Genomic DNA, 16705 nt, shown 5'->3' on the forward strand with positions numbered 1-16705 from the left:
AAGATTGGTGTGATATTAGCTACTCTCAAGTCCTCAGGCGCATTACATATTCCCAGTAGAAAGTCTGTAATTTCTTGTTTGATTTTTTTGTTTGTTTGTATTTAATATTCTGAGGTGAATACCATCAGGGCCTGGTGATTTGCAATTAATAAAAATATCAATTTATTCTAGTATGTCTTCCTGTTTCACAGTGGTTTGCTTTGGTTCCATTGGATCATTACCTACAAAGAATGTTCCAGTATGGGTATTTTCCCTAAGCATCCTCCACCATAATGACTGAAGCAAAAATTAATTTACTTTTATTTTTCTGATTTTATCCTCCCTGAGCACTGCTTTCATTTTCATAGACATCTAATCTATAATAATAAAACTCTAAACGCGCATGTGCACTCACGCAGTGTGTTCCCTGATCTGTCGGGATGTGGCGGCACGAGTGCGCATGCGCTAGATGGCGTGGAGTGAGGGGCCGGGACTTGGGGGAAGGAGAGCAGGCCCTGGATTCGGCTGGCCCCGGCCAGGCTAGACCCCCGTTCCCTGCAGCACCCAGCCCCGGCAGTCCCCGCCGGCAGAGGCAGAAAGAGATCTAAGCCCACAACTCCGTTCCTTTTGTACTCCCCAGGGGGGGGGGAGGCGCGAGGCTTCTGCGGCCTTCCTCCCCAGGTTCTCCCATAGTGATCGGCCTCAGTGTGTGAAGAGAACAAGCAGCGCTGAGGGTAGGAAGTGAAGAATCTGACACGTGAGAGATGGGGTAGGAGTAGCGGGGGGTGTGTGAGCTGACTGCGCGAGCGAAGGAAGCCTCAGTGACACTGAGCCATGAGGGAGAAGGTGAGCGGAAGGCGGAGAGGCGGGGCCGGCCGAGAGTGGTCCTGGAGCGGCGGCCTGGAGGCTCTCGGGTGCGTGTCCTGGGCAGGTCCCCACTTTCCCTTCTTTCAGCGGTGAGGAGCGAAGGCCCGGGTAAGGGCTGTCCGTTCTTCCTGCAACGCTAAATTGACCTCACTCCTTTGCCCGGGCCAGCTTGCAGCCAGGTGGGCAAAGTTTACGTGCTCCGGTCTGAGAACAGGGGGTGACGGGCGCTGCTTCTTGGTGTGCTGTCCCGTCTACCCCACCCTAGCCTCTGACTCGGATCCTATATTTCTTCCCGGCAACTGGCAGGAAAATTTGTGTCACTAACTTACTGCCTGGCCATATGTCTGTTGCAGTTTCAGTTGGCTTGCAGATGGAAAATGACTGATTCGGAAAGTTTTTGGGAAAGCTGCACCAGTGTCCTGGTTAGAAATCTTGAACAAAATAAATAAAATAAAAATTGTGCATTGCTCTGCAGTCCCATCAGGCGCTGTCTCCATCCTCACTCCGAATCCCTAAAGCAAGATCCATCTCTGACAATGTTCAAGGCCCAGTTAAAAACCCACCTCTTTTCAGAGTACTTTCAGTTCCTAACTCCTTTCACCTTGGGTTCTGCATCTGCAACCCTATATGTTATATCTGTCTGTCCAAGTTAGATTGTAAGCTCTTCCGAGCAGGGACTGACTATAAATGTCAAAATGTACAGCGCTGCACACATCTTTCAGCACTATATAAGTTATTAGTAGTAGTAGTTACTGTTTAAGCAAGAGGTTTAATATGGAGGGCAGACACGAGAGGAGGTAAGGGGTGCTGCTGGACAGGGGAAGAGGTGCTGACGACAGAGGGGGGCAGAAAAAGGATGGGAGGCATACTGCTGGACAGGGGGAGCAGGGATGGACAGGTGAAGAGGTGCTCATGGACAGGGGGGGCAGAAAAAGGAAGGGAGACGTACTCCTGGACAGGGGAGCAGGAAAGAGGTGTTGATGGACAGGGAAAGAGGTGCTGATGGACAGGGGGGGAAGAAAAAGAAAGGGAGGCCTACGGCTGGACAGGGGGAGCAGGAAAGAGGTGCTGATGGACAGGGGAAGAGGTGATGATGGACAGGGTGTAGGTAAAACAAAGGGAGAAGGGCTGCTGCTGGATAAGGGGAGCAGGCAAGGGGTGGTGGTGGACAGCTAAGGAAAAAGAAAGAAAGAAAGACAGAAATACAGAAAGTGGCTAAGGAGAGAGAGAGAGAGAAAGAAATAAAGACAGACACACACACACATATATGCTAGCACCCGTTAATGTAACGGGCTATAAGACTAGTAAGAATATAAGAACTGCCAAAGCTCCATCAGAGCTCAGTATCATGTTTTCAACAGTGTCCAGTCCAGGTCAGAAATACCAGGTTGGATCCCAAGAAATAGATGAATTGCATGTTTCTTACCCAAGAGACAAGAAATGGCTTTCTTATCTTTAGCTGGAGCAGCCGGTTTTCTTATCTTTAGCCGGAGCAGCCACCATTTTAGAGTTGGGGTTGATGCTTAATTTGAACTTAGTCATCAACAAAAAGACCAGTTTAAATAATATTTTAGGGGCCAATATTCTGTGAGATTTAAGCAGGTAGGAGAGGCTCATACCCAGATAAATCCTGCTGACTGGGTCATACCCAGATTTTCAGAGGCATCCAGATGCTGTGACTGAAAAGCCAATCAAACAGCCTCTATACTTGATGAGTAGTGCTGGAACAGTCTAGGGTCAGAGTCTGGGCGGAGCTGGAAGTTACTTGGCTAGCGCCAGTATTCAATCCACCAACCCACAGATTCTATGTATGGCAATTAAAATTGCATGTATAAATTTGGCCACATGTGCAACTTAATTGTTTAACAAACCAGTTGGCACAGATAATTAGCCACTAAGAAGAAATTATTAGCACTAATTAGAATTTACACACGCAACTTTCTAAGCATATTCAATAAAGTGATGCGTGTAAATTCTAATGTGCGGCTCTCAAAAGGGGGTGTGGCCATGGGAACGGCATGTTGTGGGCATTCCTAAAAATTACACACACTGTTATAACATATGCCTAATTTGTACAGAATTTAGATAAGGGCATTTACACCAGGTTTTAGTTGGTATAAATGGTCACACTTACATTTTAGTCGTGGGCAAGCCACTATGCTTATTATATAAACTGTGCCTAACTTTAGACATGGTTTATAGAATAGCATTAATGCCTGGATTTTCTAACTGGTGCTGAAGTTGGTGGCCTTAAAAGCAGCTGCTGATCGTGTGTCAATTAAGTGACAGTGCTTGTTAGAGAATTGTGCCTCGAAAATCTAAATAGTCCACGGCTTGCCATCAGCTGATGACGGCAGATGAATCCCTGATAGCTGAGCCGGCAGGTCTCCCCAAAGATCCCCATTTCCTCTCCATCAAATAACCTGGACGTAACCATATAAAATTTAAAAACCAAAAAGCAAACTTTTAAATTCAGTTCTTGCCTCAAATGGCAACTGATGTAGTTCTTGTAGTTGGGGGTGACATGATCAAATCTGTTTCCCCCAAATATAAGTGTAACAGCAATATTTTGTAAAATCTGCAATCGTTTCATCTGTATGGCATCATAATTTTACCAACCTGTATTGAGTTTCCTCCTTAGAGCAGTTGTACTATGGAATTAATAATAATAATAATAACAGTTTATATACTGCAGGACCGTGAAGTTCTATGCAGTTTACAATTATTAAAAAGATGCTATAGACTGAGTAGAGTTAACAAAGTTAAGGGTTAGTGATAGCGGTTCTAGAGATCAGTTGTTGTGGACTAAGATTGTATACGTCAGTTGTCTAGATATTTCAAGAACAGATATGTTTTTAGGTGTTTCCTAAATTCCCCATAAGTAGTGACCCATTGGTTATCGTTTTTATACAGTAAAATTGCCCAAATTTGCAATCGAGCACTCCATTCTTGTTTTTTAAAATATTTGCCTACTTTCATTTAAATCTGTTTGAGCTACTTTGGCTTTTAACACTTTGCCTCTACCAGGATACTCTTAACGGTATCTTTTTTAAGGAAATTTCATTCTAAACCACACACTCTTGAGGGATTGTTGGCTTTTCCCCCAAAATTTAATGTAAAAGTTGCTTTTTCTCCCTTTTAATAGCTAATGTCAGCAGCCAGGTTCTATTCTGGTAAAGCTGAAGCCCATCCTCTAGGAATAGACTCCATTTTCCACCAAAAAGATCCTCGCTCCTAATGAATCTGATACTTTCCTCCTTCTTGTTCCACAAAAAGGGGTTGAAAGATGACCTCCATTCCAGAATCCAGTAAAAAATTATTGTCAAAGTTATCACTCGAGTTATTCAGACAATTATAATTTGAGTTGACTCAGAGACAAGCATGTCAGTATTGACTGAGTCAACTCAAGAGTGATAACTTTGCCAATAAATTTTTACAGGATCCCGGCATGAAGGTCATCTTTCAATCGTTATTTTTTATGGAACTGTTGTTTGCACTGTGAGGACCGATCTGTTTTTGCTTGACTCTCCTTCCTGCACCATCATCTATCCATATGTTGAGAATCTGAAACTCAGCCTGTCTCTGGACTCCTGTATGTGGCATTGAAAGCATTTCTAAGAATCCTGCCCTGAAGTTTTTGAGGCTAGATTTTGACTTCTAGAATATCCCTTCTTTTGCCCACATGGACCGTGATAGTTGGCTCTTCTTCAGCATTGTCTAAAAAATCAATCTGAGCATTGTGTGAGGTCTGTTAGGTTTTGGAAAAGGCAGGCAGGTTACCAGTGACAGTCTCTTTTTCCTAGAGATGCATCCTCCTGACTGGAAGGAAGCATTGTAGGGAGCTGGGTAAGAATTTGTTTACATGTGTGCTGTAGTAGCATAGATATGGAAAGGGAAACAATAGGATTAGTTTTTGGACCCAATCCTGCTGAGCCTTTAACAGGCCTCTTGCTTAATTCTAAGATCTTTATCTCAAACCTGTAGAAGTTTGTCATCCAGGATGTGTGCTGGGTTGGTATTGGGTTTCTGTGATATATTTTTTTTCTGATACGTTGTCAGGGTCCCTTCATGTCCACCTTGACAGGAGGAATCACCATCACCCACTCATTTTGCTGGGAGAGGGGGGTGTATGATTGCAGCACTTCAGTCTGGGAATAAGAGAAGAGTTTTGGGGGGAATATGTTCAGATAAGCAAATGATGGAATTTTCATCTATGTGCCGATAATAATGATTATCAGGGGAAGAAGAGGGGTGACGTTGTGAAGGAGGGTAATATAGGAGAAAATGGGGGAGGGAAGAGGGTACTTGCCATAAAAAGAGGGAAATGGTGGAGAGTGGTTGCTGAAAGACTGAGGAGAGTTTGCCAGGAAGGGAACAGGACCACAAAGTGCTCTTGGGGGAGGGGGGCAGGATTTTTTTCAACCCGCTTATTTCTGCTGAGTCAGTAGCAATGCTGGTTTAGGCCCAACTATATGCATGACTCTCAGTGTAGCAGTTTACAAGGTGACAAATCCTTTTAAGAGAACAAGACAAAAACTTTGAATTCTCTTAACATTTGTTTGTTCTCCCTAAACTTAGGTGAAAAATTCTAGACCAGCCTTCAACCTTAGGTCACACATGGAATCCCTGGGCCACAGCGTGGAGACCTGCCCCCAGGTGACAGTGACAGCATCGTTATGTAAAGGGTATCTGGTGAAGATGGGGGGCCGCATCAAGACTTGGAAGAAGCGCTGGTTTGTCTTTGATTGTCAGAAAAGGAGACTGGCCTATTTCGTAGGTAAATGCTTAACTTATTGACACTGCACACCAAGTAGCCAACTGATTTATTAAGGTAAAGGTCTTGTGAATATCAGGTCTACCTTTTGAGTCTCTGGAATACAAAATTTTTCAGAGACCTTATCTGGCAAAAAAAAAAAAAAAAAAAGTATATTTGAAGAAGCAAGAGAATGGGTAAGAGAATGGCCAAGTTGATCTCCAAGATTTAAACTCCAGGGTTTGACACCAAACTCTATGTCCTCAAGGACAAACTGAGCATCTACTGATATCCCTGCTTTTCTTACCAAAAATGGAGCCTCAATTCTGAAAGTGTGATGGGGGTCAAATAAGAAGTGGCTCAGCCTGGCCCTATCCCAACATCAGTTTTCTATCTTCTATTGCATGAAAATAAAATGATAGTCTTATACATTCCTAGGACATTTCGACCTGCCTTTTCCTGTGTTTGACATCCAAACCTGATACACCTTGAGACGTGTACTGCTGAAGTAGAAGAATAGCCTAATGGTTACAGCAGCAGGCTGAGAACCAGGGAAATCAGGATTATCCCAGGACAAGCAGGCAGCATATTCTCACACATGGGTGACGTCACCGACGGAGCCCCGCAGCAGACAGCCTCGAAAGCAAACTTGCTTGAAGATCTCGAGCTTTCGAGTGCTGCACTGTGCATGCGCGTGTGCCTTCCCGCCCGAATTAGGGGGCGCATCTCCTGTGAGGATCCTCAGTTCAACATTTTCCGCGGAACCGAGAAGACTTGTTCATCTCGCTCCGCAGCGTTGTGCCTTCTCTCACCGCAGCTGGATATTTATTTATTTGGTTGCTGTGCGAGTCGTTTTCTTTCTTTTTCTTCATAACTACAAAAAAAATAAATTTTATTATAGTTTATTTTTCTTTCGTATCGCTGGGCATGGAGACTCGGGGCTTAGTCCCAGCCTCTTTTCTCCAGAACGGACTTTATTTTTTCTATGTCCCGGCCCTTGACCGGGTTCAAACGTTGCTACCAGTGCGGCAGGACGATTTCTATCACCGACCCTCATAGTCGGTGTATGGTCTGTTTGGGTGCCACTCACAACCCCGAGGATTGTGTGCGCTGTCTTACCCTTCAGCCTTGCACTGCTGCTGTGACCGGTTTTTACAACTTTTCCCCATGGAGCCTGATAAAGCCTCGGCCTCGACTGTCTCGATGCCTTCGGGACCTAAGACCTCGACATCGGGGGTGACCTCAGGCGTTAAGACCTCGCCCTCAACGCCTGCCCCGGCCTCTGCCTCGAAGACCTCAGGGTCCTCGGCCTCGAAGGCCTCCTCGGTCCCGTCCTCGAAGCCTGCGACTGGGGGTAAGTCTCCTGCTTCCTTTTCAGGTACCATACCTAAGAAGCCTCCAGAGTTTCTGTCCATGAGCATCAGCCTGAGACCCTGGTGCAGCATCCATGGGGCAGGTCTCACAAGAGAGTTTCTTCATCTGACTCTTCACCGGATCTTCCTTCCAGATCCTTTTTGCCTCGTCCGAAGCATCGGTCGAGGCCATCGAAACATCTCGCTTCGAGGAGCTCGAAACATCCAGAATCTTCTTCGAGGCAGATGCCTCGTTCTGAGGTCAGGGTCGCCTCGTCCCCTCTATCTTCGAGGCATTCGAGGTCGAGGACTCCTCCCTCGAGACCTTTGCTTCGGGATTCCTCTTTTCCAGCTTCGAGGCATTCCACTCCTCGAACTCCGAGGACGTCTCCGTTGAGGAGTCTGAAGAGGAAGCATTCATTCACTCCGCCGCAAACTGGGAGTGGTGCTTCTTCCATGACAGTGCGCTTGGAGTCGGAGCCGGTGTCTCAGTACTCCCGTGAGGCTTCCCCATCTTATTCAGCGGCATCTCGTTCCCGGTCTGCCTCTCCTGAAGGAGCTTCGTCTTCGAAATCGTCCTCGTTTGCCAAGTTTGTCTTGCTCTTCATTTGGACTTACACTCGGATTCCAAATATACCCCGGAATACTTGGCAGATATGGAGCTTTCACATCCTCCCAAGGAGACTTTGAGGTTGCCCATGACTCCGGTACTGAAGCAGACCTTAATACGCAATATGGAAACTCCTTACTCTGTCACGGCTATTCCATCAAAGCTGGAGTTACAATATCGCACTGTCCCCTGCAAGGGCTTCGAGAAGTCTCAACCCTCCCACCAATCTTTGGTGGTTGAGTCCTCCCTCAAGAAAGCTCATCCATCTAAGGTTTCTGCAACTGTTCCTCCTGGTCGCGAAGGTTGCACCATGGACAAATTTGGCCTTAGATTATATCAAAATTCAATGATGGCTAACAGGATATTAAACTAACTATGTTTTTACGTCCTACTTCAACCATTTTTTGAAGATGTTGCCATCCTTCTATCCAGACCTGTCCAAACACCGTCTGTCTGAATTTAAACAGATTCTTCAAACCCTTTCCCAGTTGAGGCTTTTTATGTTGCAGGCGTCTTATGATGCTTTTGAGCTTTCTTCGAGGGTGTCGGCTTTTGCGGTGGCCATGCATCGCCTTGCCTGGCTCTGCATAGTCGACATGGACCCTAACTTGCAGGACCGTCTCACCAACTTGCCTTGTCAGAGGAATGAGTTGTTCGATGACTCGATTGAAGCTGCCACCAAGAGACTCTCAGAGCATGAGCGCTCGTTTGCTTCCATGCTCCGGTCAAAGCCCAAGCCGACTACTGCCCAGGCTTATAAACCACCGGCTCGGCGTTATCCTATGAAGACGACTCCTGCCTTTTCTAGGCCTCCTCCTCGGTGTCCTCCACAGCATCAACGTCCTCAGAAGCCTCAGGCGCCTGCTGCCGCCAAACCGGCTCCGTCTTTTTGACGTTCTGGTCTTGAGCCTTCCATCCTCCCTCCCAAATTCTCCTCTGCCCTTTGGAGGTCGCCTTTCCCTGTTCTCTTCCCGTTACATTCACTTTCAGCTACTACTGTAAAAATCTGAGCTAAATCCAAATACCCCTTCCCCTGAACTGAAGTAGAAGAGGCAGGTGTTTGAAATACCCTGGCAAGATGAGGAAAGCAGAAATCAGGTGAGGGGGAGTGGCTTAGGTGAGGAGGGGGAGTGGCTTATGCGAGGAGGGGGAGTGGCTTGACTAAGATGGCGGCTGGTTGCTGGTGGTGAGACGCCACGGACTTGCCTGACAGATTTTCTTAAACGCAAGTCTAAATTCCGGGTTTACCCGGAGGAATCTTCAATGCCAGCAGGCCCGATGGACGCCTTCCTCCAACGTGGGGCTCGAACAAGTGAGCCAGAGTTTTCCTCGGCAGTGGGAGGCACGCAGGCTGAAGCGTTGGCACTCTCCCTCGAGGCAGCATTTCTATCTCTGGAGGAGCGGAGTCCTCCGAGTCACCCTGGGGCGTCAGAGCAGAAGGTGGAGGCAAGAATGACCCGGAGTGTTCTCTCTCCCGACTAGCTGAGTCCAGTGTTCAACTCTGCAGGGGAAGTACAGAAGCCAATCCAGTCATCAGAACACTCAGAGGAGCTGAAACAACAGATCCCTCAGGATTTTCTTAAACTGAATTCATCTACTGTTGAGGCTACAGGTACTTTATTGACATTGGAGGGTCTTGATCTAGAACTCATTCCTATGCAAAGACCCAAGGTCTTCAATATGGAAGTACTTTGGGAAGCAATATCTAATTTACAAATCTCTTTGGGGATTCAAATGCAGCAACTTACAGGTCGTTATACTACTATAGTTTCAGAAAATTTGGACTTGAAACATAGACTATCTAATCTGGAAAATAAGGTGGCTGGACATGAGACCCGAGTAAAAACTGTGGAGTCCCAGGCCCTAACTTGGGTTAGGGACAGTGGAAATCTTAATTTTAAAGTGGAAATGTTGGAGAACATGATCAGGAGGTGTAATCTTCAGATTACGATTTTCCCAAAATTACCACTTATACCAGCTCAAGATACATTTAAGAAATACTTGAGAGAAGTTTTGAAAGTTCCTGAATCCTCTTATATGCCTCTCTCAAAAATTTATTATCTACCAAATAGATCTATAACTCAGAACCCCAACCAGCAGAATTTGTCTGCTGATAGTTTGGACTTAACAAATTTCCTGGAGAGATCAGATAATGAGGCATTGGCAAATGCAACGCTGCTTGTACAATTTGCAATTGATTCGGACAGAGAATGGATGCTTAAGTTGTTTTTTAAATTTAAAAATGTTCCATTTATGTCAGAAATAGTGAGAACGTATCCAGATGTGTCATGATTGACCCAAAAGAAAAGAAAGCAGTTTCTTATTTTGAGACGTAGGGTATTGCAGTTAGAGGCGACGTTCATTCTGAGATACCCCTGCAAATGTATGATGGTCTATCAAGGGAATAGATATGTCTTTTTCGAACTTCAACAGTTGACTACGTTTATTTCTGCTAAAGAGCAAGGTGTTGTAACTTCCTGAGAATCCCTTCTTCAGTATCAGCTCAGGGAAGTTTAGTTTGTGTCCCCAATCAGCCACATCTTTATTTTCCTTTGTACATTTTAGTTAGTAATAGTAAAGTTCAGTGAATACACCGCGCTCCTCCCTTTTATTAAGGACTAACTATACAAATCAGTATATTTGATTCCTGAGTTCACTTTTGTATCTTTGAATTTATGGGAGTATGTTTTCAGATATAATTATACATTTGATCTAATTTGTTTTTCCAGATTTATCTTTTTATTCAAAGATGTTAAAACTGGTATTGTATTATTTCTTGTTTTTGACTAAAGTTATGTCAAAATGGATAAAATGAAAATAAAGAATTTAAAAAATAAAAGAAAAAAGAAATCAGAGATTAGTACCAACACAATTGAAAAAAGTAAATAGCCAGAAAGCAAAGGTAGAAAAAATAATTTTGTTTTTAGTTTAAGATAAAGTAGTGTGATAGCTATGTTAATAAACATTTATAAGTAAAATCAGAGCTTGGAAATAAGGTATCTTTTTATTGGATTAATTTTAATACTATTTTGTTTAACTTTATAGACCAAAATCTTCTTCCTCAGGTCAGTACAGGATACCATAACAGCAATAAACTGTCCTGATCTGAGGAAGGAGGTTTTGGCCTCTGAAAGCTAGTTGAAAATATATATTTAGTCCCATAACATGGTGTCATTTTCCATTTTTCTTACATTTACATTCGTTAATTTGTTATGTAGTGGTTGGAATATGTAACTTTTGGGAAATTTATGCCTGCTATTTTTACATTTTGCACAGTACAGGGGAACACATTGCTTTCTCTTTCTCTGGTGTTGCATTATATGAAGAGTCTGGCTTCTACAGTATTCGTTTTAATTTTGTGGTTACTTATTCTATACTGGGTGAAGGTCTGTATGAAAGAGAGGTTTTCTGTTAGCATTGCCTGCACAATGATCAGTTCTAATCTGGTTTTGTTTTCCAATAGGCTTAGTGATGTTCTAATGCTCACTGCAGTGTTTGTGGTACTGTCTTTTCCTGGGTAGATGCTTGTTCTGTAACTTGTGGAAGTTATTGCTTTTATGGTATGTTGGAATTGCTCTTTAGGTCCTGAGTGACATTTGCAGTGTTTTGTATTACTTCACACTGTGCCTGGTATTGGATTTGGATTTAGATTGCATCTTTCTCAGTAAGGGCTCAAGGCAAGTTACATTCAATTACAGTAAGTATTTTTATGTCTCTGGAGGTCTTACAGTTTAAATTTTATATCGGAGGCAACGGAAGATTAAGTGACTTGTCCAAGACCTCAAGCAACATCAGTGGGATTTGAGCCCTGGCCTCCCTGGTTCTCTGCCTGCTGCTGTAATCATATTTGGTAACTCGTCAGCAAACTAAAGGCTAATGGAGCTAGGTGGCCCTTTGGCAACCACCCAAAAACATTTCTAGGTAAATTATTTTATGGCTGTTAGTAACCTCAATTTCTTTTAAAGTACTGCTGAACATTACTGTCCATGTGACTGTGCACTTAGGGTTGCCATATTTTATGACTGTAAAATCCGGACACCCTAGATCCGCCCTCAGGCACGCCCAGCTCCGCCTCCCGCTGCCTGCTTTGGTCGGGCAGGAGAAATCTTCGCAAGTGCGGATGCCACGCAGATTGCCTCCTGCCCGACGCGATTGAGAGGAGGCTTTTCAAAACCCAGACAAAGTGCTAGGTTTTGAAAAGCTGTCTGGACGCCCAGACTTGTCCTCAAAAGGAGAACATGTCTGGAGAACTCCTGATGTCTGGTAACCCTATGCACTAAACATCCAGTATCTAAAATTGTGATGTATCAAAGGTAATAGAAAATTTTTATTCATGTCGACATAGTCCTTTGCATGCAAAGAAAAATTTTTGCTCACATCAACTCGACCCTTAGAGAGAGCATTGGTGCTGAGTATGGAAGCTGAGGACTGTGCCAAAAGGCAGCCTATAAGTTCCGTTTAGGAGCCCTGGGCATTTGATAGGTAACTAACCAAAGGTGTTCTGGTACTGGATAAGAGAGAATCTTGATGCCCATTCCACTTACCTTCTCCTAATCATTTTTTTTTTCACAGATAAGGAAGAGCTAAAGCTAAAGGGGGTGATATACTTTCAAGCCATTGAAGAGGTTTACTATGACCATCTGAGGAATGCTTCAATGGTATGGCATGATCTAACTTGATTAGGAATTAAAAGCCAAGTCCTTTGGCCTATAGGAAGATAAGATTCTTACTACTCCAGAGACCAAGGGCAGGGTGTGAATATCTGTGCTGATACTATTTACAAAATAGACTTTATTTGAAAGTGTCAAAGTTCCAAAGGTACACTGAAATCATCCACATGAAATAATTTCATCCACATAAAAGCCTTAGAGGACCTAGTCCGCTAGGGATACAGGACCCAATATATTTCATGTAGATTTCATGTACCTTTGGAACTTTGATACTTTCAAATAAAGTCCATTTAGGAACATCGTCACTCCAAAGAGGTTTTTTTTGTTTTCTCTGGATTTTCTTCTTTGTGGATATTTTGGGGTCAATTCCTTTTGTTTTTTGCCTGATACTATTTACACCATACTGTGCTTTGATGTTGATCCATTTATATGCTTGTGTCTGTGTTGTATGTCTACATTGGTCAGGTCATGAGGGGGATTTTGAAAGTGATAGAATAATGCCACAAATAGAAATGTACAAGTGCTGTGAAAACCCCAAAGATATTCAGTCAATTCAGAAAATGGAGCCTCATAGTCATAGATAGAGGGGGACAAAACCAGGGCTGATTCCTCCTGTCCACATCCCAGATAATAAATGGCCTATGGCAAACAAGAATAGAACAGCAGGATGAAATAAATCCCTAGTCCAACATTCTTTGGCCATTTCTGATAAAGATCTCATATTAGGACCAAACAGGGCATAGCCTTGGGGTCCTGGGCCTCTGGCTGGTGGGAGTCCCCATGTCCTTCTTGTGGAAGTGCTCCTTCACTTGTGACCATTGATGCCTCAGCGTTGGGCATCCCCCTGCCATGCATGCTCAGTTTTGTGGAAACCAAGCATGTGCGGGGGATGGGGGAGTCCCAGCATGAAGGTGGCAGTGTTGCAGTTGGGAAGAGCACTTCTGCCAGTTGGATTGGGGACCCTCACCAGCTCAGGTTTGTCTGGGTCACAGGGAGACAAAGAGCGGTAAGGTGGGGGAGGGGGCTGTGCTGTGCTCCAGCCCTCCCAAAAAATTTTGATGTCTGGCTATGTGACTGGGAATTAATAAAACAGACCTATGTTGGATTTTTATTGGGTGTTAAGGCAATTTTATTTTTCTTAATTATACAAATACAGGTGGCATATTTTCAAGTTTTAATTCTCAAAAGCTGCCAGAAGTGTCATATTCAAAGATTTTGGTCAGGTAGCACCTCACTGAACTTCAGAATCTAGACTGAAAATTCATACTTGTTAGGGAGCTAACCAAGAACAAGTCCAACCCTGAAAAGGCTTTGAAGGCATAAAATTACTTCTTTTTGTAATTGTATTTGGTCTTTTCCAGGACTTTTTTTTCCAGGGGGTACTCGGGTACCTTTCCAGTGCCTGCTGAAATTGTCTCATGGTCCCTAAGTATTAATGAACAAGCCCAGACTCTGCACACCAATTCTGCCTTTTCATAGATTGTGTGGCTGTTTGTAGGGGTCCTGGCTATTGTGGGGTAGGTCTTTCAATGATTAACCCACCCCTGAAGGATGGCCTGGCATAGGAGTACTGGCAGCTTTTTTGCTAGGAAAAATGTACTGGTCTTTTCTGTTCTGGAAACTGTTCAGCCAAATTCACTAACATTTGGTGAGGATTATGGCTCACCTGGTTTTATACTAGTTTTCTAAGATATGTCAATAGACCCAGAGTTGTGGTGGTGCAGCACTGATCAAAACTATCAGGGCAGAATAAAGATTTTAAAAAAGAAAGGAGACCTAGGAGTAAGACCCCCCCCCCAAAAAAAAAGAGCATAGAAAATGAGCAGGTGGTACCCTGAAATCTTCCATGTCAGCTTGCACAGACTCTCTCTCTCTCTCTCTCCCTGCCTACAGAGTCCGCACCCAAAGCTGACCTTCTGTGTGAAGACATATGAGAGACTCTTCTGCATGGTGGCTCCAACACCAGAGGCCATGCGTCTGTGGATAGATGTGATTGTCACTGCAGCAGAGGAGAACGTTTGTGATTGAGACTAGAGGGCTGGCCTGACCTGTTTCAGGGGAGACACTCATGCAATGTACTTGTCTGAAGAAAAAAAAAATTAGAGGGCTGGAAGTTTCACGCTTAAACTGCTGAATTCTAGAAACCGTTCCATCCAACAACAGATCTCACTGGATGTACATGACTGTAAATGCTTTATCACTGCACACTAATTCCAGCCTAAAAGAAAAGCAGGCCTCCTGTAAGAACGCCTGTCTCTCTCTTCTGTAGGCCCTTGAAGAGACTTAGCAGTATGGAATGACAATCTAAGGAAAGATGGTTTACCTTTCAGACCAAGCGGAAAATACCCGGTCATGGGTTCAACCACTTAAGAAAGAGACTGGAAAATATATCAGATTAATGAAAAGACAGTGCACAACTTTAGCTTTTATCCACTTGAGAATGCATCCTTGATGTAAAATATTGTAGGGTGGTGGGAGGAAGTGAATGTTAACTATAATTTAATATTGTAGAGTCTTTGTTTGCAGAGAGTCCGGGACTGGGGCATGCCCTATCTATTGGATGTGTTTCACTTCTACAAGAGGAGGGTTTTCAGATGCGTTTCACACTACCAGGATGGTGTACAATATGCTTGGGATGGCTATGCTGTTTCTATGACAGTACATAGATGGTTGTGTCTCCCTGCGGTGATGGTATGAAGAACCTCTGTTTTCCCTTTTGTACGCCTAAGTGCCCTGTGTATAGGAAATAATGTTTTATGAGGTGTTTGGAAAGAAGGATAAGTGAGAAGCCAACTGATCCTTTGCAATCCTGGTACATTGGAGAGATAATCTTCAGAGAGATCCCTGCTGAGAGTACTCAAATCATTCCTGGACTACAGTTTTGGAGAGGAGGACAGTGGATGCATTCATTTCCCTTGTGTGTACAGAACAGAAATCATATTTCAAGAGTAGTTCAAGCATAATCAATGATGTTTCCAAGGATGAAAGATTATAGTATGACTTCATTACACTCCCTCTCTTCCTCTTTGCCTGGAAGTGCACTCCAGCTTTATGAAATGGATGGAGGGGTATAGGAGAAGGCAAGAGATCGAGGGAAGATCAGAAAGTCATAAGGGCTCTGTCTCAGGCACAGATTGGATGTGTTGCCCCATAATTCTCCCTCCGTCTTACTTACAGAGAGAGATACAAGTTATGTAACATATACATCATTCCTGTAAGTTTCTTAGTTTTTATGAGGGGAAGTATATAAATGATATAGCCTATTAACACTCCCCTCTCAAATAATTTATTACTTAACTATATTTATCTTTTTTGCAGTACTATTTTGTTTTTAACAAAAAGAATTTCAGGTGTTATGTCTAAAGCTGTGTTATTCAGATCTGACAACACTGGAGATGTTTGGGGTGGGCTTCATCCTATTGGTTGTTACACTCCAAAGATCTCTCCTGGTTTTCTTAAATTGCATCATTCATCCCCCTTGAATACGTACATTGTGACAGTAATTTTATAGCGGAGTGCCTGGGTCAATAGGGGTGGAAAGTCTTTGTACAATATTAGAAACCAAAGAAATCAGAAGAATACTGTGATAACCAAACACACTTCTACTTGTCATCGGAAACAAAGCAGGTACTTACGTGTATCACAAATACTAATACAGGGGCACTACAACAAGTGCCCAGAGAAACAGAGCAATCGATAAAATGAAAAATGAGGAGGAAAAAAACCTCAGATCTCAACCTTCACCCTACAGAGACAAGTGACAGGTATAGCAGGGTAAACATCATAGGCATAAAAATCCTCCTACTATACAAAATTACCACCCCCCCTTTTATGAAGCCGTGTTAGGGTTTTTTTATTGCAGGCTGTGGTGGTAAAAGCTCCGACACTCATAGGAACTCTATGAGCGTCGAAACTTTTACAGCCGTGGATGGTGATAAAAAAACCCTAATGTGGCTTCATAAAAAAGGGGGTAAATCAGTGCTCTGTGCAATGCAAGTATTACCACTACTACTATTTATAATTTCTATAGTTCTAAAAAAAGACGTACGCAGTTCTGTACATTTAATATTCAATAAACGGTCCCTTCTCAGAAGAGCTTACCATCTAATTTGGACAGACAGGACATCTCAGGGTTGGGGAGTTTCTGGTAGAAGGAATAATACAGTGGGTATAGGTATCTGACAGTGAGTGGGAGTTAAGAGTTGAAAGCAGCTTCAAAGAAGTGGGCTTTTAGTTTGGATTTGAATACTGCTAGAGACAGAGCATGATATATTGACTCTGGCAGCCTGTTCAGGCATACGGCAAGAAAGAAGAGATGGAGTCTGGAGATGGCAGTGGAAGTAAAAGGTACAGATAAGAGGGACTTATCCAATGAGCAAAGTTCATGGGGGAGGGGCGGATATAGGGGCAGAAGAATGAAGAGAGAGATTCAGAGGCTACAGAGTGAATGCACTTGTAAGTCAATAAGAGGTGT

At 43.6% G+C, this 16705-nt stretch overlaps 1 protein-coding gene across 3 annotated transcripts in view; it reads left to right on the plus strand.

Moving 5' to 3' along the window:
- Positions 1–15821, plus strand: part of PHLDB3 (pleckstrin homology like domain family B member 3) — a 95290-nt gene extending 79469 nt beyond the window's left edge. For all 3 annotated transcript variants that reach the window (XM_033963467.1, XM_033963470.1, XM_033963469.1), the window contains 3 exons: positions 5425–5623; positions 12134–12219; positions 14125–15821. In XM_033963467.1, the coding sequence (XP_033819358.1) occupies positions 5425–5623; positions 12134–12219; positions 14125–14259 (420 nt within the window). In that variant the 3' untranslated portion in view covers positions 14260–15821. The remainder of the gene's footprint in view (positions 1–5424; positions 5624–12133; positions 12220–14124) is intronic.
- Positions 15822–16705: the final 884 nt, after the last annotated feature.

Source organism: Geotrypetes seraphini, chromosome 11, assembly GCF_902459505.1.
Source record: "Geotrypetes seraphini chromosome 11, aGeoSer1.1, whole genome shotgun sequence".
Taxonomy (NCBI): domain Eukaryota; kingdom Metazoa; phylum Chordata; class Amphibia; order Gymnophiona; family Dermophiidae; genus Geotrypetes; species Geotrypetes seraphini.